Source organism: Eucalyptus grandis, chromosome 9 (genome assembly GCF_016545825.1).
Source record: "Eucalyptus grandis isolate ANBG69807.140 chromosome 9, ASM1654582v1, whole genome shotgun sequence".
Taxonomy (NCBI): Eukaryota; Viridiplantae; Streptophyta; class Magnoliopsida; order Myrtales; family Myrtaceae; genus Eucalyptus; species Eucalyptus grandis.
Window position 1 is genome coordinate 25,997,377 of NC_052620.1, and position 24,790 is coordinate 26,022,166.

Sequence of the window (24,790 nt, forward strand, 5' to 3'; positions counted from 1 at the left end):
TTCGAAGCTTAAGAAGCGAAAATGAAGAGGAGGCTTTACAAAGCAAAAATCGAAGGAGATGCCACTTCAATAACTGCAACTTGTAGTCGAACACGGAGGAGATTCTTTGGTCGACCATATTGGGGGAGCTACATTCTCTGCGCCACCAACATGAACTCCAACTCTTTTGACTGTAATGTTCTCACGGGTTCAAAATTCACGTGCAGGCCCGATCCTCGGAGAGCATCGACATGTCTATCGGACCTATTGAGCCGCCAAGCCAATCCTTTGACCCAATAATGATCCAAAATAAGTAAGCTCTATTTTGGCCATGGACGAAGCATGCTAGTAGACGAAATAAGGTCAATTTATCTCCTCGGATACCTTATATAATTAGTTCTCATGTTTGTAAGTACACAATGTCAGGAAAAGTGTCAAAAAAGTCCTAAATCTTTTGCCTTTGGCCGATTTAGTCTTAAACCTTTTTAGTGCTGATTCAGTCATAAACATTTTTAAGTTGTGCCAATTCAGTCCTTTCCGATCAATTTTGGCCGGATTTTGCTGACTGGATCTTGGCTGACGTGGCCTAATCGGCGCCGACGTGGACAACTTTTAATAATATTTTAATTTTTAATTTTTAATTTTTAATTTTTGTCTTTTTTCCTCTAGCCGGCCGCCGAGGTCTGTGACCGGCCGTAGGCGATCACGGTGAGGGCGAGCCTTGCCCGACCTCGCCAGATCGAGCCATGGGCGAGCCTCGCCCATGGTCGGTGAGGGCTGGCGAGGCTTGACCTCGCCAGATCCGGCGAGGTCGGCCTCGCCCTCGCCGGCAGTGGCCTCTGGCCGATCACCGGACCTCGGCGACCGGCTGGAGGAAAAAGACAAAAATAAAAAATAAAAAATTAAAAAAATTAAAAAAATTAAAAAATTATTAAAAGTTGTCCACGTCAGCGCCGATTAGGCCACATCAGTCGGTCGGCGTCCAATCAGCAAAATCCGGCCAAAAGAACCGAATTAACACAACTTAAAAAGGTTTAGGACTAAATCGACACCAAAAAAGATTTAGGACTAAATTGGCATAAAGACAAAAGGTTTAGGACTTTTTTAGCACTTTTCCCACACAATGTCGGATCCGGAAACCAAGCCACGAACCCCATATAAATCGGTACAGACATGGCTTTTAAATATAGTTGGTATCGTTACCAATGACAAAGCATGATGATAAGCCAAAAGATGTATTTTATTGAATGCAGAAGCTTAACCATCCATACCAAGCCGCAAGCAGCATACGAATCTAACATATACTTAACTTTTAAATATGTATGCTTTCCTTGGTAATAGCATGCTTGTGGACTAAATTGCATAAGCTTTTATCTATACATAATATACGCCAATCAAAACTACGTTGATTTGTGTTGATATATGAGTGAATTATGTCATATTGTTTCTGTTGGCTAATGAAGTGGTCAATAAATTTGAAAATTTCCATTGTCAACAAAACGATGGTTCTAAGTGAAATAGCGAGGTGGCTTTACAAAGCAGCGATTGAAGAAGATGCAACTTCTTTACTCAATTTGACACCATCTCAACCTTATCATGTTAAGAATGAAACTCAAAAGAATTGACTGGCCACTAGCAAAAGCAACTTAGCGAGTCAGATAATCTAAATGATGTCAGATAATCTAAACGATAGTTTTGTTCTACTCGAAGGCCATTGGATAATGCGATCCATGAAACATCATTGTTTTTGTTCACTTCAGGCATCGAGTGTCACGTTCGGCGACAAGCCAACAATTCAATAGCATTCTCATCAACTAACCATGATATACAATCATTTCTGGGAATCAAATTAGTCTATGATCTGTTGATAAGGATTGATGAGGAATACATGTCAACATCCCATAACTAGTAATGTTCATTGTTCACATATTGGGAATCAAATTAATCTATGATCTGTTGATAAGCTTAATGTGGAATACATGTCAACATCCCATAAACAGTACTATTCACATATTCACACACACACACACACACATACTCACACATGCATGTACTTAAATGGAGGTCACTTCTCAAGAATCAGTAGAGACAAATTGCCATAGACATGCTTCTATAAATTGCTTCTGGGTTTATCCAAATCAAGAAAAAATAGTAAGCTGCTCTGATACATACATATTTGAATCTGTATCCCTTTGTCTTCACCTATTAAGGTCAAATAAATAAATAAACAAGTCGATTAATTTAATCGATTATGAACAATGAAATATTTGTGGTCGCTGAAGGTTGCTGCAAGTTTGTTTCTTTAGAGCAACTTCAATATATAGATCATAATTTGTTAGCGACTATTATGATTCTTTCCACATAAGTGACATAACCTTCTCGTGGACTTCGCAAGTTTTGTTCTCCTATCTATAGTAAATTACCTCGTTGATCCTAATTTCTTTTTGTACATCTTAACAATCTTCCAATTATGGTAATTTTTTTTTTTTTTTTTATAGTTCTCCACTCATCGTAATTATCCCCAAGTGATGGTAATTTTCCTCATTTTCTCATAAAATTCGTGTTCCCATCAATCTTAACTTTCCCCTATACATAGTCAACTACTTCCACGGTAAGTTTCCCTCCCCTGTTCGGTAGCAAATTACTTCGTTCATCATAACTTTCCTTTAACATTCGCTGCTGTCCTCACTATTAGTAATTTACCAGTTAAATATCATTTCATAACTTTTCTTTAAAGGACGTAATTTCCAGTTCGTCTTCGTGACTTTTATAGGTCCTATAGCTTGTACTATTCCATAGAAAATAGTAATCTACCTACGTAAATAGTAAATTTTCTTTTTTTTTGTAATCTACCCTATCGATTATAACTTTCATCTAGCATTCCTAATTGTGCTTTTATATTTGAGATGAGTTCCTTCTTTGCAAGAATTTGGAGGCCTTTCTCCTCCATAAGATCAAGTCTCATGTGCCATAGATCTGGTGTTACCACTTCTCCCGTGTCATGAAAATGGTCCTTGCAGACCTTAGCTCCTGTGTGGTAAAGGGCACAACTCTTTTCGCCTCCTTGCTATAATGGATGATCCCTTGACAAGCTTCGAAGTCCCATCCTTAAACCGACTTTCCAATTCATTGTCTAATTTTCTGGTAGAAATCAAGTTCAACTGAGGGTCCAGAATATGCCTCACATGCTCGAGCATTAGTTTCTTGCCCAAGCTAGTTTGAACGCATACATCACCAATCCCCACAATTTCCGCGACATCGTATTTACACATCTTCACAAAGAAATCAACACAAATATTGTCACAGGTAGACAAACCAAACAAGTCTTCTTGAGAACTTACCTCGGTAGTGGCATTCTTCTCATGCTTGGCAATTACTCCTTTACTTTCTTCTTTTTGAGGATCGATACTCTTTCTTCATGTGGCCAGGCTTACGACAATTTCAACAATTATGCCTTTTCTTGACTTGGATCTACCACGGTTGTAGAAGTTTCGAGATTTAATCCTTCCTCTATGTTCTGAGACAAGAAGTTGAGGTTGAATGGAGTTCCACGCTTTTCTACCGAGTCGCATATTCAAGCAAGCTAGATTTCGCCACGTCCACCTTCTCTTTTCTGTTAGATGCTGAAGGGATGAGAGTTGTCACCACTATCCCATAACTATCTGAAGCAAATTAAGGAAAGAACAATCTTGTTGATCTGTGTGATCAGGCTTAGCCTCGTCACTCTCTAAAGGACCATGCATTTCCTTGCGATAAAGCAAATCAAGCATCTAGCCATTCCATGTTCTGTAGTGGGCACTACTTCACCAAAGACTTTTCACAAACACCTAGTGTTTGGTGAACACTAGGAGCACTGTCACTCTCTCCATAATGCAAACTATGGAGCACTGTCATTTATCCAATTCTGCGACATTGGCGATATTTTTTTTCGGGCACAACCTAAAAAGTACTCTCCTGTCGGTTTTAACGGTATATCTTCTGTACTAATTTCATTGCGAATTCGCAGCTGTAAGTCCGTGGAACGATTTTCTGGCAAATGCTAAACCGGCTGATGTCAGTCTTGCAAGGGTAGCCATCCGTCGGTTAGTAAACAATGAAAATCGCTGAGCACTTGAACCTCTGCTTACACATAAGATAGACAATTCTTCATTATTTCTAGGTAAATAGACCTTTAGAAAACGGCCAATTCAGTAAAGGACCGCGGCACTAGCAGTGGCAGTGCCTACTGCTTAGGGATTCGACAGTTTTTTTTTTTTAATGTCCTCCCTCAAGAAATGGAGTAAGTGAGGCTTTTAGTATTGTTTATGAATTTTTTTTTATCAAATCAACGAATTATACATTGACATGTCATCAAGTTCACGTCCAGCCATAACAAAAGCAAGATCATCCCAATATTTAATTTTATTTTCGTCATATATCCTCATTTACAAATGAATTTAGGTAATAATCTTTTTTCCTAATTATTGATAGGAGGGGACATGTCGGTCAGATGGAAAACCTGGGCTGGGATTTGCTGGTTTTATGTAATAAAAAGGAAAAATCCGTTTTAAAAGCTAATGTCATGCGAAACGGCCGAAGCAGGAAATAAATGCAAACAAACTGCGAGAAATAAAAGCAGAAAATAAGCTTGACATAAATGTTTTATGTAGTTCGGCCAAGCGTAAGAAAAATCGATGGGTTGTTTTTTCGTAACCCAATAAGAGGAGACTACAATCGCTCAGAGGACACAATTCTCAAGTGTAAAAAAGACTCCAATTATGCAAGATATCTTACAAACTCGGACTATCTCCTTTAAAACATAACACAACATCTATTGTCCTTTACTTACACTTTTTATAGATTTTAGAACTCAATCACACGTTCGTAATAAGTTTTAAGATTTTCAATAAACATATCCTGTCAAACATTTACACTTATTTAAGCTGCTACATATTTCTTCACTTTGGACATTATAAGATCTTATAAATGTCTATATGAAGGAAACAATTGATTGCTAAATTTGCCGGAACCTACTCTATATAAGAATCGTCCATTGATGAAGTAATTTGGTAGTTTTGAGGAAACGGCAGTTTTTTTTTTTTAAATCAAAAGGAAACGGAAGTTAGGCAAGTATAGAAAAGGGCAATCATACATTTGTGGGAGATAAAAGGGCTCAATAGCCTATTTGCATAAAATGTTGCAAAAATATAGTCGCTTTTCTCACTTAAAAAATTGATTTTATTCAGTTTTCAGACAATGAGAATTTATTTCTTTCATAGATTCATGCAAATCTCGGCACCTTAAATACTTTAACCTCTACAGTCAATGTAAATATGGAAATCTATTTATTAATTCCAAACCACCAATAACAAAGGGCTAATTAAGCACGACCTCTTCGAAAGAAAATGGCATACTAAATACTAAAACCAGATCCCCGTCCATCTAGCCTAGCATCTGCGAGAGAATCCTGAACACTCGTCCCATCCACGGACATGGATCAGCTGACATGTGTCCGAGAGAAAGCTCCGAGAGAGGGAACTTGCTGTGGCGGTGAAAATGCGAGCTCTGTATCTGGGTTTTAATGAATTTGGTAGGCCTTATGTTTATGTTTTAACTCTAGTGGCCCCAATATCTTAATAGAAGTGGAAGGGTTTCGGACGTTGTCTTGTTCTCTAACCCGCCAATACTTGTACTCTCGCGCGTTTCCAATTTTGTGTTTCCTTTTGAATTTCTATTCACCTGTACGAGTGTGTAGGAGCATGAGTTCTTGACTCATCTCTCATTTTTCATGGTGTATTTTTGAAATGTGATTCAACTCGGCTTATTTTGCCCCTTATTAAATTTCTAGGACATGATATATGTATCAACAGTAAGCATGGTGTTTGAGAGTGAGCACGATGTCTGTTATTTTTGCAATAAATAAGCCGAAACAAGTGGGGTGCAATGGAATTTATTCATATAGTGCTTGCACTTTTTCAGAGTATATTATGCACAAGACTCTCTAAAAGTTGCAATTAATGAAAGTTAAATTTGAGCGAATCATTAATGGCAAAGATTATACTTTAGCATTAAATGCTAAAATAAGAAATTAAATTTAATTCAATGTGATCCAAAAATGAAATTCGCAGGAGATGGACCACTATTTTTCAAGTCAGCAGTAAATGGAAGAGATTATACTTTAACGTCAAATGCTGAAAAAAGAAATAAAAATTGATTGGATGCGATCAAGGAATGAAAATTCAAGAGCAGGTGTGGTCCATTATTGTTTTTCTTTTTTCGTTCGAATGGTCCACTATTGTTGAAATCACTAGTGAATGTCCTTTTGCTAAAAGAAATAAAGGAATAGAAGGACTAAAGAAATTAGAATGAAAAGTTAGTAAAAGAGTTCGTGAACAAAATTTTCAGTCGAGGCCCACCGCAGAAAAGGGCACCACATGTATTTCAGAATAAAGGGGCAAACGCCCTAAGCAAGTTGTTCAAAAGCTTAATCTGGAATATCCCAGACCTTGGGATTTCCTGGATGTAAAATAAATAGAGGGTATTTTTAGGTGCTTTATTTCCAAATGAAGGGACGCACATAGAAAATCTGAAGATACCTGTGAATGTCCCCTACCTAGTAGACAGCATATTGGCCCACGGATCGGAAGGAGACAGCTGATCCGCGTCCCATAACCACTCTTTGGTTTTGAGTCTCCTTAAGAAAATGGAGGACAATTTTACTTGGACGTATTGCTCTCAAGTCTCCTCTAAAAAGTAGCCTGCAACCTCGCAAGGTCTTGAGGCGTGGGCACACAGAATGAATGAAGGTTAGTGGGATGTTGAAGAACGTGCATATCCACTAAATGAAAGTTGATGTTTGAGGCTCAACCTTTGTCCATCCGTGATCTTAAAATTGCGCCCATTTTAATTGTGGCCCTTCTTGAACTTCAACCTCTGGCCCTTCCTAAATTCGACGTCGTGCCCCTTCCTAAATTGGAGGTCGTGCCGCTTCATGAACTTGAGGTTTGCCCCTTCCTGAATTTGACGTTGTGCCCTTTCTTGAAGTAAGAAGTCACATCCCCATCCCATTTCTGGAACTCGAAGGTATAGCCCTTGCTCCTACTTCTTTTGGCAGGATCCCTTCCTGGGTTTGAGGCACGTCTTGTCCCTCTTCCTCAGCCTGTTTTTCCGGGTACTCTGGTCAGTCTCCATAGTTTTATCCCTTTTCACCTGGACCACGTTGAAATTCCACGTAAGTTTGAAGTAATGCACAAGAAAGAAAATGCTAAGCTGCGGTACTTATAGAAAAAAAAAAACTCTCTTTTATCCTCAGCTTGAGAAGTAGCTTTGCAGGATATCTCATAATGTTCAACTTGCAGTGAGGGAGTACGGTTTTGATCAATGATCTCATCTTGGTAAGCAATAGTTCAAAACAGTGCGCAGCGCTCAAAAGGTACCTTGATGAGCGTTTTCATATCGAGGACCTTGGCCAAGTAAAGTATTTTTTGGGAATTGAAGTAAGGAGAATGAATTCAAGGTTATTTCTATGCTAGAGAAAGTTTGTACTTGACATCCTATTGGAATTCGGCATTCTAGTAGCTAAACTAGTGACTTCTCCGATTCAGCAATAACACTGGTTAGTTGCAGCAATTAGACTTGTCATGATAGACCAAAATTATTATCATTGATCAGTGAGATGTTTACTTCATCACTATCACTCAGCCTGAATTATGTTATTTTGTCCACATACTTTCCTAGTTCATGCAAGAGCTTAAGGAGTAGCACTAGGAAGCACCTATACAAGTTCTTTGATATCTTAAGAAAAACTCAAGACAAGGGATTCTATTATTAGTCCCGACTTTACTTAACTTACTACCTTTTGCGACTCTAATTGGGCAAGTTCCTTATCACTCGATGATCAATTACTAGTTACTTTGTCATGCTCAAGGTTGTCTGGTGTCATGGAGAACCAAGAAATAGACCATAGTTTCTTGCTTCCTCTGCTGAAACTAAATATTGCGCTATGGCAACTGCCACTAGTGAATTAGTTTGGTTGCACATTTTATTTGCCTCCCTCAGGGTATTGCACTAAAACCAATGGATATTTATTGCGACAATTAGGCTGCCTTATACATTGCAATGAACCTAATATTTCACGAACGAACAAAGCACATTGAGATTGATTGCCCCTTTGTTCGTGATCATGTACAGTTAGGCACTATTAGAACTAGCATGTGCCCACTAAACTTGAATTGGCAAACACTTCTACCAAGGCATTGCATTAATATCAATTTGCATTTCTTGTTAGCAAATTGGGCATTTGTGACCTTCCTGCGCCAACTTGAGGGAAGTATTATGGAAGATTTGTTAAAGATTTACATTATGTTTTTCTAATATTTGGTTTATCTCTTATAATTAGCTAGAGATATTGGATAGATATTTTCTTTCTCTTTTCTATTAAGCAATAAGTTGTATAAATATTTATACCGTACATTAAGTAATATAAAGTAATATAAGTGAATTCATTCCATGATTAGTTGAGCCCGATAAATTACGGGTTCCAACTAGTTTCACACCCAATGATGAGTTCAAAACTCCCTTGATACTGATGGGCACCCTATGATGGTCATGTAGTGCGAGAATCTTTCTCAGAAAAATAAGAGAGGTTTCTTCTGGTTTGGTCTAGGGAAGAAACAAAGTTTCAAAGCCGTATTAAACTTCGGTAATAATGTGAAGAGTTTATTTCTATATGCGCTTTAGCCATGTCGTGCCCTTGCACGAGTTGGAATTGCGATTTATGTTACCCACGTTTCCGCTGCGTCGCTCATTTTAACCGTTAGGCCAAAGAGAGTGCTTTGCCTGGCCAACCCGAATTGAAATTGCTGTTAAATGGACCCGGCCCGACAGTTCATTCATGTGCAGGCCAGACCTCGAAGAGCATGGACATATCTATTGGGCCTGCTAATCTGCCAGGCCAATTCTTTTGATCCAGTTTTCAATAATAAGTGCCGGTGGCTCTCTTTACCTTCTAGCCACTGACGAAGCATGCCAGTAGACGAAATAGCATCAATTCATCGACTCTGAGACTTCATAAAATTAATTTTCATGATTATAAGCACACACAATCAATGTCGGATCTGGAAACTGAGCTGCAAACTGTGTAGAAATTAGCATAGACATAACTTTTAAACACACTTGGTATTGTTAATGATAACGCAGCCTGGCATTAGGCTAGAAGATGAGTTCCATGCATTATATAAGATTATGCATCCCATACCAAGACACAAGCAGTGTACAAATCAGTATATACATTACTTTTGAATGTATATATATTTTAACCGTAACAGCACACTGGTACGCATGATGTCCACCAATCTAAACCACATTCATTTGCGCCCACGCATGAATAAATCATGTCATATTATTTTTTTTGGGCTGGTGACTCGGTCAACAAATTCAAAGAATTTTCAAAGGTCAACAAAAAGATGGTTCCTGGTGAGGATGTTTATGTTTGATTTACAATGAGTCGAGCTATCGGGGCCGCGCTTGTAGGGAGCTGATTCTAAAAAATTATCAATCCTGCATCTCACAACAGCTAAAACTTACCTTGGATTAGTGAAGAGACTGTTGAGCGCTGATGTGGATGTCGCACGGGACAAACATGTGGGCTTTAATGAATTTTTTAGGCCTTATGTTTTAAACTTTCTCTGGTGGCCCAACATCTTAATAACCAAGGAAACGAGTCAATAAACAGAAGTAGATTTCCATTCATTTAGATGAGTATGTACCAGTATAAGTTTTTGATTCGTCTTTCATTTTTCACTGATATATCCTGGAAATGTGATTTAATTGGGATGATTTGACCCTTTTAAATTTCTAGCAGTTGCTGTGGTGTTCAAGAGTGAGCAAGATGCCGATGACTTGTGCAATAAATATGTTGACAAGGTGGGGTTCGATGAGATTTATTCATATGTCCTTTTACTAAGTTTTTGATGTACTTATTATTTTGGTAATAATATTATCTAATATAATTTTTTTGATAGATTTTATATTGGATTTGATGTTCCATTTGATAAAACTTAATTTTAGTACATGTAGGATCATAAATTGAAGAGATTATGCTTTTGATTAAAAACTAAATTTGATTGGAGGTGACCAAGAAATGGAATTCAATAGTTGGTGATGGTCCCCTTTTTCTACATGCGTTTTTGTTGAAAAAAAGAAGGAATGGAAGAAATAATGAACAGTAAGTAAAACACAGTTCATGTACAAAAATTTTCGGTCTATATCCACAAGGTTAGACTCACCACAGAAGTCACCACTTCAATCTCAGAATGAAAACTCCGAAGACACGTGTCAGCTTCCCCTTCCTTGAAGACAAGTTTGGCCCATGGAAGGAGGCAACTGATCTGTGGCCCAGATAACCACTTAATAGTTTTGAATCTCCTTAAGAAAAAATGTAGGAAAATAGAATTTTACCTTGACACAATGGTCTCGAGACTCCTTCGAAAAGGAGAGTATGTAACTTTGCATTGCCTGTTGCAATCAAATCGGATGCTGAAGAACGTTCATATTTACTTAATATGTTGTATTAACTTAGATCTTAGATCTTGTGCTTGCTACATGCTTGTTTGAGTTTGCCTTACTGTTTTGGCCGAGCTTGAACCTTTGTCCGTCCCTGATCTTAAACTTGCGCCCATTTTAGTTGCTTCCCTTTCCTGAAGTCGAACCTCTGCCCACCTTGCCGAACTCAAAGTCGCGTTGCTTCGTGAAATTAAAGTACGCTCCTTCCTGAATTTGATGACTCGCCCTTTCCTGAAGTAGAATCTGCGTCCTTACCTGACCTTGAAGCTTTGCTGTTTCTTGAAATTGAAGTCGTACTCCTTGCTCTGCCTCTTCCCGCAAGATCCCTTCTAGGGTTTCAAGCACATCTGGTCTCACACAACTTCTTCTCTACCTGTTCTTGCAAGTAATCGTCAGAGTTCTATCCCTCTTCACATGAACCACGTTACAATTCCACATAAGTTTTAAGGACTACACAATTAAGACAATCCAAATCTTCAGTGCTTACAGAAGAAAGGTCACTTTGATCCTCAACTTCACTTGTAGCTTTGCAGGATCTCTCATCATTTTCCACTCCTTCGCACCTTTGGCAACTCGACCAGATGACAACAATTTGGTTGGCAAATTTCCCAATCTCATCCTTGTCCTTCTTCCTATTTTCCATACTCTGTCATTTTCCTTCCATGGACCCTGCCATAGTGCCCAACCCCCAATGGTTAAGATGGCATGAAATGGACGTACCCAAAACCAAAATTGACGGATGACGGCCAAGTACACGGATTGTTGTTCTTTCATATTAAATTGGTTGTCAATTTCTATTAAATAGTAAAATCAATGGTTGTGGAATTTAATATTGCACAAACTCTCTCTCTCTCTCTCTCTCTCTCTCTCTCTCCGTGCTGGGGCTGTGCCAGCACTCGAGAGCTTCGAATTTCGACTGGCCAAAAAAGGTCGAACTGGGGCTGCAATTCGTACGTTGGAATCGTTCGAATGTTTCATTGAACGAGGCGCAGCCCAGATCCCATCAAAGACCCGATAAAATAAAAGTTACCGAAAGTCCCTAAATTTATTCGAAGCGGGCATGTTGCGATGATAATTTCGTGAATAGCTCCGATGAAGTTTTCGTCAACCCTTTCAAAGACCCATCTCCCCCTTTTCATTCTCGGATTCTCTTTGATAGCAGAGCAGAAGTAGAGAAGTTCAATTATTAGCAAGAGGAGAGGATGAATATTTTAAATGGTAACTGACAAATTTCCCAGCCGATGGTGATAATTTGGGACGCTAACAATAATTATTGTGAAAGAGAAATAGAGAGTTTCTGATTAAAAATACATATTTAATAATGACACAAAATTTTTATTTCCAAAATAAAATTTCGTCTAATAATGATACAAAATTTCTTTATCCCAGACAACGATGGATGGCGGCGGCGGCGAAGGCTGGTAATGAGTGGGTGGGAAGTGGGCTGCTGCAACTGGCAACCAACAGCAACAAAAGGTGATGGATAGCAAGTGGGTGATCAACTAGTAAAGAAGGCGGGCAATGAGAAGAGTTTATTTCTCATTTATATTCTAAAATAGAGAAGTAAAATATTTTCTTTTAATTTCTATTTCAAATTTATTTCTAGATTAAAAATTTATTCTAAAAAAAGGAAATTGCATCACTAAACAAATTTCTATTTCTAGAAACAAATATGGAATATAAAAATGGTTCTGAAATAGAAATATAATGATTGTGGTGCGCCCCTTGACATTTGAATCCAATTGGGCCGAGGAAAGTCAATAGAGCAAAGGTAGAGCAGCCCCTGGATTAGCAAGGGAACAGGATGAATACCTTAAATGGGAACTGACAAATTTCGCACTCAATGGTGACAATTTGGCATCTGAAGCCAATCAGGCCGAGCAAAGCCAACGGATCAGGGGTAGAGCACCCCATGGACTGGCGAGGGGATAGGATGAACACTTCAAATGGGAACTGACGAATTTTGCGGTCACTGATGACGATTTGGCATCTGAAGCCAATTGGGCCAAGCAAAGTCAACAGAGCAGAGGTGGAGCAGCCCCCGCGTGATTGTAAGGGCTACCGAATTCAATAATTACGCGTCCCTTTCCTCTCATCCATTCTTCTGGTGCTGTGTATCTCTGCTCTGAAAGAGGCCAATAAAGTAGACGATCAATCGTGTCGATGAGTGGCATCAGTGTTGACATAAATAAAGGGAGCCGGAAAAAGAAATACCGAAAATCAATAAAGGAATGACGAGGAACATTTCAAAAGTTTCCATTACCAAATTTGCAACTCACCGAAGTTCCATTTGGTCAAGGTTGTCAGTCAGGAGTGAAACCAGAAACAGAATCAATTCTATGCTAAACAGAATGAAAGAAGATACGGAATTTCGTTAGACGACCTAAGATCATCGAAGAATTATGGGCTCATTAGCAGAACGAAACTGCAACTCTTATTTGTTACGTTATTGTCATCACATACAGTGCTTTCAAAATAGTTTCCCCGGCTGGTATTTACATGTAACATCTGGCATCTTTGTCAAGGCATAAATACTTTAGGTCCTAACTGACGGATGAAAAGAGATCCTTTTAAATCTGGCGATTGGTCTAATCATGGTTAGAGAGATCCTAATGTCGAATCTTGGTGTTCTTGCGCATTCATGGCCAGTTTTGAATGGTTTTACATGTCTTCGCGTGATTCTTGAAAGTTCTTATATGTCTTGAATAGATGTTCAGCGTTCTTGCCCGTTCTTGATGAATCTTGAGGGTTCTTCCATGTTACCATGTGTTCTCCCATGCCCAGGATGCTTTGGCAAGGGAAATCTATCCCGAAGACCAATTAAGCCAGAACGATTCGAGACTCTCCGAGAGGAGTGAGAAAACTCACTTCACTTGCGATAACTCCTTGAGGGAGTTTAACGGCGACCGGGACTGGAAAACGTTGCGAATCGCCCTGGCGAGAGTGGCCTCCGCATTCTCTGACAAGCCCTTGGGGGTCGGCGAGAGCTCGAGCCTCTTCTGCGCCATTAAATGCATGAGCCCTTCATTCGACAGACACACCACTCCGGTCAGGCCCTCCATTCGAGAGGCTCCGGCAGCGCATTCGACAGCGGTGGTGACGGTGGGCCCTCTGATTTTTTTTGATTGGTGCTGCTAGGACGATCTCTCGCTTGGCTTGCTGAGAGGGGTTTCGAGCGCAGATAAAGAGACGAAGAGAAGCAGTGGTTAATTCGAAAGATTGAAAGGCCTCTCTCTCCTCTTCTCCCACCGGATGACTCCGACACTCCACGGGTCGGGTCTAGATCGGGGTTGACGAACCTGGACTCGGGTCAAGATTCATCAAGAACAGGACAATAGCCAAGAAAGAACAAGGCCATCAGAGAAGGAGCAGGGCTGGGCGAAACTAAATAGACACAGTTAAGGTTTAAGAGTTCACAGCATTTCATCCCACCTTGTCGTTTTTCAGTGCTCGTTTTCTCAATCAAACGATTTCCTGGGTAGTACTATCATCTACATCAGAAAATCTAGACTGAGGCTGTGCAGACTACAAGTACAGTTTGATTTACTACTAGAATAAAAGAGACTCAGAAACAAAAGAAAAGGACTCCAGATCAGTAGGTATGACCCGAAAAGTTTACCGACAGCTCACAGAGGAAAGAAGACTTTTTATACAATCAGATGATTAAAAAGAATACCCACAGATCCATACTACACAAAACAGCAGTTTCTAGGCTACTTGAAGATACAGCCTGTGAAAAATTGTAATATTCTCAGGAGTTAAAAAATGGAGGGAAACCAATAAGGCCAACAGGAAAAGCTTTCAGATCCAAATGATACTCCATCGATTCTCAACAAGTCAAGTTTCAGCTAAGAAGACAATGAGTGCTAAGAAGCATCTTTAAATACCAGAACACCATTTTACCAATCTGAACCATCAGGGAAGGGTTTTAGAGCATCTTCTTTACCATTAACATAGTATTCGACAACCGCTTTCATGCGCGGAAGCTTATCGGGATGGTAGTTTACATGAACAATCACAGGCTTAATTTTGCTGAGGGCGGCATCTTTTCTGACAGTTTTAAAGAGGACCTTACTATTCATAAAGAGATAGAAGTCCATTGTCCTCCTGGCAGCATGGAGACCATCATACCCACTATGTGAAGGAAAAAAGAGTTCCTCATTGAAAACCGCCTGGTCCCAGGCATTTTCCCGAGAAAGCCTACCAGCTACACGATCAAGGAGCTCAATTGAAGGGATTGTGGGTCTGATATAGAAGAAGCCAGAATTATAAACCCAGATGCGCATCGTATGAGCGTATCTGGCCCAACCCATTCCAGGCTCATCAAGGACATCATTGAACCCGTAAGCAGTCCTGTTGTCATGACCATCTGTCATGGACTCCACATCTGAATCCCGATAAAGATGGTTGAATGGGTTTTGCAAGTAGACTATGTCGACATCAGAGAGAAGAACACTATATCCCAACTGCAAAAATTCCCTCAAAATGCGGAATTTCAATCCTGAAACAGCATGATTCCCTCCTGTCCTTCCTACAGAATCAACGTCTTTATCTGGATCTCTTTTGTATACAGGAACACTGTTTGCCTCACAGAACTTAGCAATATCTTCATCCAGAGCAACCACCAAATAATTAAGTACACCCACTCTCTTTATGTTGGTGAACCAAACCTCCAACATTTCCTTCACATTTGAGTTGGCCAGGGCAACTATGAGCTCTCTATTAACTGCGACTTTCTCCAATATCTTTGCTAATCTTAGATTCACAGAATCATCAGGGACAACAGTGGGATTGATTCTTGAACCCTTAACAGTACCAAATGGCCTGGCTTTCTGTTGTTTACCCAGCGAAAGAACTTGCTTCTGAGCCTGATCTTTCCCCTGTTCAGCTAACTTAAACTTTTCCATCAACTCCCTAACTTCCTTTTTTAGCTCAGCATTTTTCTGCGAAACAGCCACGTACTCTGACTTCAACATGTTCACTCGCTCAGATGATTCACAAGAGCTGGAAGAGGACTCTCCCTAGGCATTTGCAGGATAACACAAAAAACAAGTTATTGCCCATCATTCCATCAAATTCATGAACTACTTTTCCATTCAAGACTCATTTCTCGCCCACAACTCTCAGGCCCTCATTCACATATTTCAATCCGAAAACAAATGATGTAATATAACAAGGAACTATTTTGACTTATATGTCTGCAGCCAATGAAGAATAACCCATGCAGTGAGAGGGTGATGGACATGCATGTTGAAGCAGAATCCGTTTCCCATCAGATAAAAAACAAGTCCAGAATTTTCATTTCTTCCAAGAAAGTCCATTTACTCTTCGTGTAAAAGCAACCCATGTACATGTTTAGTTCTTTTATGAAGTAAACCTCGACTAATGTCTTAACTCAAGCAATCCTAACCTAAACCTCATGCAAAATCACAGTAACATCAGAACACAGGAATCTTCAAACAAGAAGTCACAACCTTCAAAAGTCAAAATCCAGATTGCAAAATTAGATAACATTAAAGAACCACGAGAAATTCAAGTTTCTATAAAACGAGGGGCACAAAATAAAAGATCTCCACATTTTTTGTTCCCCTCATCGTCCTGTCCTCACATTGCCATGACATCAAACAAAAGAGTCACCTTCAACCTACCCTCACGATCTTCCAGGAAGCTAATCAGCCCAAAGAAATTCAGAGCAACTAGACAAGCGAAATTCGCAGAGATTGCAGCTCAAGGGAAAATAGAATAAAAAGAAATTAAGCTAAGCCAAGGGAAAAAAAAAGAACCTGAGTATTGACGAGACGGCGATTCTGAAGAGGAGGGCCAGCGACGGAGAAGGGCCCATCGGGGAAAAAAAAAGCGAAGACACAGCCGATAGCAACGCCGACGGCAATGGCGGCGGCGATTCTTGATTTCCAAAACGAGAGGGAGTAGCCGCCGCTTCGCATCAAGGGTCCGTCTCTTCTACCAATCATCTCTCTCTCTCTCTCTCTCTCTCTCTCTCTCTCTCTCGACTGAATATTAAAGATTCAAAGCTCAGGACGGGAGACGAGTGCGATGAAATTGTGGGGTCAGACGAGAGAGACGGGTGTTACCCAGTTCAAGAAATTGCACAACCCATTCGACCCAAGTATCACCGACTGGATTCGAAGGTTTTAATGTCTGAATCGTAAGAGCTCTCTTGCTTCTTCTTCTATTTCCGCGGGCGCGACCGAGCTTGGGTACTCACCGAACGCTTCGGATGCAAGAAAAGTCCACAAACGCCAGTCGCAGCAAAGAGAGAAGACTCTCGATGGCGACCAAAAACAAAAAGAAAATAAAAGACTGAGTTTGATCCCTCCCCTGTCTGTCTCCTCTGCCTTTTCTCTTTAGTTTATGCGTCCCGCTTCAGAAAGTAAACGAAGGGGGAGCAGGCAGAAGGCCAAATGACAACTTTGACCCCCGGTACACGCACAGCATGTCTGCGGGATCTTCTTACAGTAATTCAACTCGTACTGGGGCCCGCATCTCGTACGTTGGAATCGTGCGATATTTCACTGAACGAAGCGCAGCCCATATCACATCAAAAGACCCGACATTCCAAAAGTTTACCGAAAGTCTCTAAATTTATTCGAAATGTACATGGTGAGATGATCTCATGAAGGGTTTCGATGAAGTTTTTCGTAGACCCTTTCTTTCGAAGACCCGTCTCTCCTTTTTCATCCTCGGATCCTCTCCAGCGCCAGAGCAGAAGTAGAGAAGTCCATTGGTGAATCTCGATGGATTAGCGAGAGGAGGAGAGGATGAATACTTTAAATGGCCGCTGACAAATTTCCTCGCAGCCAGTGATGACAAGTTGGCATCTGAAACCAATAATTTCCTTTCGACCTGTGAAATGTCAACGATCCGGATATGGAATTACTTATGTATAATGATGTCATGGGCTACAACCGTGCACAGACGTGGCCTTCAACAGCTGTTGATTTCATCGCTTGTTTTTGTCAGGGGTAAAGATAAAAAAAAACTGTATTTGTCTCTCCTTTTTCACATTAAGAAACTGAGCTGGACTGTTTTCTACTGCGTTGAAACTTCAAAAGATCCATGTTTTAAATAGTTGACCCTGAATACAGGGCAGCTAGCTACTTGAAGAGCCAATACGGGGGCTTGATAGAATAGTTTAGAGCTAAACTTCTGTGGAAGTCGCAAAATCATGCAACATGCCCTTCGCTATAGTAAACATCCATATTTACAAAGTGTGGACAATAGTACGTACGATACCCTGAAAGTGCTTCTGAAGCTAAACTTCCTATGCCCAGATTATGTAGCCAAAGATCTTGATTTCCGGCCTAAACCCACTAAATGTCCGGTGGACTAGGTTGGTCAAAGCTCATATCCCAATTCAGAGTTTGCAACTTGCAGTTGGGCAAGTGGACCCTCTTCCTTGTTAACCTCTGTGAAATGTCAAACCCTATTACTTCATGATAAATATCAGGCAAGCGAATTATCGGCATGATGTGGAAAAAGAAACACCAATCTTCATGTCCTGGTTCGGACTTTGATTTTGGCTCCTGGGCCTTCAATGGCTCGGACTTTGATTTTGGCTCCCTGGGCCTTCAATGGCGGCGTTATCTTGCACTTCTGGTGGTACAAGCACTGTCCCTCAGGATCTCGTTAGCTGATCCAAAGGCCAGAGAAAGGAAACCCGTATAAGACACCACGAAGAATAAACCAGGATTAACATTCAAACCCCATATTAATTTGCAGTATATGAATAGCAATAGTGTAAAACTCAGATCAGGACAATTTTGATAGATCCTCGCACTATGTAATGCTCATCAGCCCAAGTGTAGGCTCATCACTAATAACAGAGAGAAATCCATAGTCCAAGTTGGCATAAGTATAAACCCGATACCAAAGTCCCTGTAATAATTCTTCTTGCAAAGAGAAATTACGCTGCACGAATTTGTTCTGCAAGTTCAAAAATCCATCAAAGATGTGCAATTGCGTCACATGGTTATTCTAATATTAATCCAAGTCCATATTACAGAATGAGCCAGCGAAATGGAAACAGAGTTTCAACCAATTTCCAATAGATATAAAATTATTATCAACAAATTTCTCTAGCAGCAATTTCTGCTCTCGAAACCCATCAGCTGCAGATTCAGAAGCTTGAGGGTGACACGTATTAGAAAATGAGCATGGCAGGATAGAGTGGAAAACAAACTTGAAGGAACTGTTAGAAGTCTATCTTCGTGAGACGATGACAGGATAGCTATAGACTAGTGTCAGAATCACGCATATTAACACCATTCCATTATTAAAAAGAATTACCGTGATTAAAATGTTTCAAAATGACTCAGCCTCCTATTTCTCATCAATATAGGATGTCTGGTGCATGAGACATACATGAGGTTTGAGACGATTTGGTTCACTGCTAGAATATCCTAATTTCCCTCTGATAAACCATTAATTAGTGGATCATAAAGAACCTCAATAAGCAATTAAGTGGGCACTAAGGCGCCGCCAACCCCCCCTTCTTCCTCCTTCTTTCGGCAACCCAGTTCTGTAGGCAGGGGCAGCCCAATCTCCTACCCACCATCCGCATGGGCCTCAACAACATTAGAGTAAGAATTCCCATCTGAGCATTCATATCCTCCCACAATGCCACTAAAAGTATAACACTTACCAATTCACCATATATCAATCCAACTATTCGATCCAGTCTTCTTCGATGCTTCAACAAGAAAGGATGTAGCTAATCTTGTATGAATGCCTGGCACCCTGTAGAAAGCAAGAAGCACTCAAATGGCTTGATTGGGACATTACATATTTCAGGATACATAATGTGAACTCTAATCAACCTCGTTTAGATAACCACAAATGGTTTTATCTTCTGTGACAAAATGTACATGTTCAATGTATGGCTAGATATAACGAACCGAAGGGAAAGTTGTCTGATGTATGAGATCAGAAAGTGCTTGAATCCACCAAACAAAAAAGTATGATTTAGCCACAGGTTTTCCATTGTGTATATGAGAAAGTCAAACTTTCCCGATGAATATTGTAACCAGACCAGAAATGCGAACTTATGAGGTGGTAAGCTCGAAAGCTAACAATAGAAGCAATAGCTTTCTTAGATCTTAGTCATCCAATAGATAAGGCCAAAAAGCAGATGCTTGCATTAAAAGGAAACAGATAAAAGAATGGGAACAGATAAAAGGCAGTCCTGCTTGACTGCAGCAAGGATAATGCTAAAGGAAAGGTTAAAAAACAACGAACTTGGTCCATCTAGCATATTTCAAGGGTCAAAGTAGGCCAAACTTCTTCTGGACATCCTCATGACACCATATCATGGTTACGCCTGAAAGAACATGCTATAGCGGGGAAAAATCTCAGAAGAAGCTTTCAAGCTACTAAGCTCTTGCATCTTGACAAATGGGTTTGCCATTTAGAATAAGCCCTTGAAATGAGAAAATCAATTGTCTGCAGAAGGTTTACTGATAAACCTTAGAGAGCATGGAGGTAGATAACAAGTCCAGGTGAGATCTTTGACATAAACAGCAGCGAAACTTCACTGCATCCCCACATTTTAGACTATAAGTCAGTAGTATATTATAATTAATTTCAAACAAAATCCAAGATAGGATATTTTTATGAAAAAGGCCAACACTATGCTGTGACCTTAGAGAAAAGATAAACCTAAAAAGTGAGAAAGACCACAGTGGAGTTCAGAGACTTACCAGAAGAGAATTAGTCGCAAACACTTCTGCAATGCTAAATGTTCCATAAGCTGCAATAGTCAACTACTACTGTAAGATATGACAAGGAGTGTGGGCATGCAATTACGATTGTCAGCCTCCACAACGAAACTACAGCTCGTTGTGGTTACTAGGTTAGATGAACAGTGTTCAAGTTCTCCACTTCGAACAGCCTCATGTTCATATTAGATATGCTGCAGAGACTAGTGGAAACCCCTACCCAACGCTACTGAAGTATTTATAGTACCAAATAATACATTGTTGGTAGAGACTCCAACCAACCTTTTTTGGTAATGGAAATCACCAGGAATTTTTCCGAATGAGGTGGTTAATCTCTGCCTCACTTTTTAAGGTCATTATAAGGAGATTGATTGAGTGGCATGTATTACCTCCAACGAGCATAGCTGACAGTTGCATCATCAATGAGGACCACGTACCTCCACACATACATAGACAACCATAGATTTCATTCGCCCATTCTTCATTGCATCATTTCTTAGTGAGTGTGACATTATTTTTGGATCAAAACCTGAACGTTATTGCTGTTGGTGAGTTTGCTGGGTCTTTTGCAACTTCCCTTCCATATGATGAGGATATCGTTTTTGGGCAGAGAAAAATATGGTAGTCTGTGTGGAGGTATTTAGTCCCCTCCTCATAAATATTGATAATGCAACTGTCAGGTACACATATTGGAGGTAACACCTGTCAACCGATCAATCTCCATACAATAACCCTAAAAAAATGAGGCAAGGGAATCAACCATCTGATTCTGTAGAATTCGTGGTCAACTACCATTTTTAACCTGCAATGAGTAAATATCAGATAATTAGGCCTTTCCGTCTTAATTGATCACAACAACAATCAGTACATAGCTACAGTAGAAATTCTTAAAACAAAAATAAAACTTCCATGTAGTTCCTTAACAATTTGCCCTTGCATAATTGTAACAGAAACCAAATTGAATAATTCCACGTCCCTTTCCCCTCATCCATTTTTTTTGGTGCTGTGTATGTCCATACTGAAAGAGGATGATGAAGTGGACGATCAATGGTGCCCATGAGTGGCATCAGTCTTGACATAAACAAAGGGAGCTGGAAAAAGAAATGCTGATAATCAATAAAGGAATGACGAGGAACATTTCAAAAGTTTCCATTATCAAATTTGCAACTCACCAAAGTACCATTTGGTCAAGGTCGTTACTCAGGAGCGAAACCAGAAACAGAATCAATTCTATGCTAAACAGAATGAAAGATATGGAATTTCATTAGATGACCTAAGATCATGTGGAGAGGTATGGGCTTACTAGCAGAACAAAACTAACTCTTATTCGGTACTTTATTGTCAGCACAGATGGTGATTTCACAATATTTTCCCCCGCTGGTATTTACATGTAATGTCTGGCATCTTTGTCAAGGTATAAATAATTTAGTTCCTAAGTGAAGGATGAAAAAAGATTCTTTTAAATCTGCTGATGGTTAGAATGATCCTACCATTTAGAATTTAAGAAACAATATGGGTCTTAAGCAGGACCATCATTTGTTGGGATCTTCATACCATTTTGATCCTAAGCGTACAAAAATTATAGATTGGTACGATCTATACCGTACCAATCTAATTTTCACAAATCCTCACATCGCAATCTGCCTATCTAGATGTTCGTCATAAAAAGATTGACTTTCTTGTAAATCTACTTAAGAGATGACATGAGCCTTATAGTCATGCCCGTTTTCTTTTTATTATCATGAGTGGATCTCTATGTTTAAGATTGCATTATCACTTTCAAGATTCGCTTTATTCATGCTAGATCAGCGTTGCCATTATATGATAATGTCAAATCTTGGTGTTCTTGCGCATTCATGACAAGTCTTGAATGGTTTTAGATGTCTTCACGTGATTCTTGAAAGTTCTTATATGTCTTGCATAGATCTTGAGCATTCTTGCACGTTCTTGATGAATCTTAAGGGTTCTTGCATGTTACCATGTGTTCTTGATGCATCTTGATTTTTCTTGATAGTAATTTGTATGATAGAAAGCTCTAGATAATCTTTCCTGCATATAAGTGAGTAGTTATAATCAAGATTTCAACTTTAACCATTAACATTAATCATGTAGCATTTTAAGTATGATAATTAGGTTAGTGTCTTAGTTTATGCATGTTTGAATCGAAGCATGCAAGATAGATCAGGTTATGCATATTTTAGATTAAATACATAAATTTCGGTCAATCTGTTGTTGGAATTAATTTCACTTACTCATGTTAGTAAGGTGATGAAAGATTAGACTAGTGTCTCATTTAAGTTGCATCTAAATTGTCGTTGCATAATAGAATTGATTCATATTTAGTTCTATCTCATATAAAATAATAGTTATGACATTTAGTGATGTTAATTCGGCTATGTGCAGTCACGCCATCTAGGGAGGTCACAGCATTATGTAGTTTTTAGGGTTTAAATTTAAATTCATTATGTTGATTTGAACAACAAAACACAACATATTAGACTAAGTTCTATTTTAGATAGTTTTGCATCAGAACAATAAGTGCACCATAATTTGATAGTACATGCATCATCATATAAGCAGTAGGTGTTAATATCAAGCATGCATAGATCATACTATTGAATTATAGTTCACAGGTTCTGTCCCAGGCCTATGCTTCTCTAGAAGAAGAAAACAGTAAGATGGACAAATCTCAAGATTTTTCATACCGTGGAGTCCTTGCTTGCGAACACTGCAAATTGAACAACGCCAAGATGGCACCGGCCTTCTGATCTGAATTTCTTTGATAAGCATCACCAAACAAGAGAAGGGAAATAGTGTCTTCATTTAGGTTTCCACTTTGCCACATACAATAGTTCTTCTCTCTAGAACTAGTCTTTGGACTCCCCTTCTCAGCCAACGCCCTAATCTGGATCTCTTTTGCAGACAGGAACACTGTTTGACTCACAAACTTAGCAATATCTTCATCCAGACCAACAATCAAATAATTAGTATACCCCTTCCCTTTATGTTGGTGAACCAGACCTCCAACATATCCTTCACGTTTGAGTTGGCCAGGGCAACTACTAGCTCTCTTTTAACCACGACTTTCTCCAATATCTTTGCTAATCTCAGATTCACAGATTCATCAGGGACAATAGTAGAATTGGCTCTTGAACCCTTAACAGTACCAATTGGCCCAGCTTTCTGCTGTTTACCCAGCGCAAGAACTTGCTTCCGAGCCTCCTCTTTCCCCTGTTCAGCTAACTTAAGCTTTTGAATTGACTCCCAAACTTCCAATTTTAGCTCACCATTTTTCTGCAAAAGAGCAACATACTCAAACTTCAACATGTTCATCTGCAAAAATGATTCAAGACAGCTGGAAGAGGACCCTACTTAGCAGCCAGACGATAAAAGAATTTGCTTGTGGCATTTGCAGGATATCCACGAAAGACAAGTTAAGGCTCATCATTCCATCAAAATTATGAACTCCATTTCCATTTAAGGCTTACGTCTAGCTCACAGCTCTCAGGCCCTTGTTCACATGTTTCAATCTGAAAACAAATGATGTGATATCAAGAAACCACTTTGACCTATATGTCTGCATGTAGGTACAAAATGCACATGAAGAATAACTCAAGTAGCGAGAGAATGACGAACATGAAAGTTGAAGCATAACATGTTTCCCATCAGATTGAAAAGAAGCCCAGAATTTTCGTTTCTTACAAGAAAGTCCATCAATTCCTCAAGTAAAAGCATCCCAAGTACTCATTTCTTTCTTTCATGAAGTATACCTCAACCGATGTCTTAACTCAAGCAAAGATAACCTAAAACCTCGTATAAAATCACAGTAACATCGCAACACAGGAGTCTTGAAACCGTAAGTCTCAACCTGCAAAAGTCGAAATCAAGATTGTAAAATTAGATAACACTAAGGAACCTCGAGAAATTCGAGCTTATCTACAAAATGAGGGGCAAAAAAAGAACTCCACTTTTCTGTTCTCCTGATCTCTTGCCATGACATCAAAGAGAACGGTCACCTCCAACCGACCCTCACGACCTCCCAGGAAGTTACTCAACCCACAGCAATTCAAACCAACTAGCCAACCGGAATTTGCAGAAATTGCAGTTCAGGGGAAGAGAGAATAGGAAGAAACCGAGCTAGAACAGGGGGAAAACGGACAAAAACACACAGGAGGTTTGCTTCTATTCCATTTCAAGCTCTCTCCCTCTTGAGTCTCAGTAGTCTGGGAAGTAAAAATGGAGGAGGAACAGGCAGATGGCTAACCGACAAAATCCGATCCCGACGCAGGCGGACTGCATGTCGCCGGGAACTTCTTACATTCATTAGCTAGGCGCCAAAACTGTCGATCCTGGGAATCAGTCCTCTCTTTGACTGGACGTCACTCGACCTGGATCGTATCAAAGACCTGACAATCGAATGATCTTCAAAATCTCCAGATTTATCCGAAGCGGACACGTGGAGTTCTTATAAATTTTACTTTCAAATTAGAATTATATACTTACGATAAGTTTGCCCCCATAAATTTTAAGTGAAT

At 39.7% G+C, this 24,790-nt stretch overlaps 2 protein-coding genes across 15 annotated transcripts; both read right to left on the reverse strand.

Annotated features, from left to right (window-relative positions):
• Positions 1-14,147: 14,147 nt before the first annotated feature.
• Positions 14,148-16,891, reverse strand: LOC104418819 (arabinosyltransferase RRA3). The gene is made up of 2 exons (XM_010030270.3): positions 16,305-16,891; positions 14,148-15,542 (listed from the first exon to the last, which is right to left on the reverse strand). The coding sequence occupies exons 1-2, from the start codon at positions 16,491-16,493 to the stop codon at positions 14,421-14,423; spliced, it is 1,311 nt and encodes a 436-aa protein (XP_010028572.2). The 5' UTR covers positions 16,494-16,891; the 3' UTR covers positions 14,148-14,420.
• An 806-nt stretch (positions 16,892-17,697) lies between these two features.
• On the reverse strand, positions 17,698-24,654 carry LOC104418821 (arabinosyltransferase RRA3-like). Of its 14 annotated transcripts, none has more exons than XR_001981571.2 (7): positions 23,892-24,646; positions 23,628-23,785; positions 22,961-23,549; positions 20,538-21,346; positions 20,238-20,287; positions 19,184-19,278; positions 17,698-18,172 (listed from the first exon to the last, which is right to left on the reverse strand). XR_001981571.2 is itself a non-coding variant. In XM_039302659.1 (2 exons), the coding sequence occupies exons 1-2, from the start codon at positions 24,577-24,579 to the stop codon at positions 23,232-23,234; spliced, it is 378 nt and encodes a 125-aa protein (XP_039158593.1). In that variant the 5' UTR covers positions 24,580-24,642; the 3' UTR covers positions 22,959-23,231. The 14 variants fall into 14 exon arrangements, 1 of the variants encoding a protein (XP_039158593.1); XR_001981568.2 differs by having other exon boundaries at positions 19,184-20,071; XR_720743.3 differs by having other exon boundaries at positions 19,184-21,346; positions 23,892-24,123; positions 24,520-24,654.
• Between the last annotated feature and the right edge of the window lie 136 nt (positions 24,655-24,790).

What these genes read in the sequence shown, in the direction of transcription:
- LOC104418821 (XM_039302659.1), bottom strand. Translation starts at nt 24,579, where the DNA reads ATGAATGTAAGAAGTTCCCGGCGACATGCAGTCCGCCTGCGTCGGGAT. An exon ending in GTCGGGATCGGATTTTGTCG is followed by an intron (nt 23,550 to 24,519) that starts GTTAGCCATCTG and finishes GCTCTTTTGCAG; the next exon opens with AAAAATGGTGAGCTAAAATT.
- LOC104418819 (XM_010030270.3), bottom strand. Translation starts at nt 16,493, where the DNA reads ATGATTGGTAGAAGAGACGGACCCTTGATGCGAAGCGGCGGCTACTCC. An exon ending in GCCGTCTCGTCAATACTCAG is followed by an intron (nt 15,543 to 16,304) that starts GTTCTTTTTTTT and finishes GCAAATGCCTAG; the next exon opens with GGAGAGTCCTCTTCCAGCTC.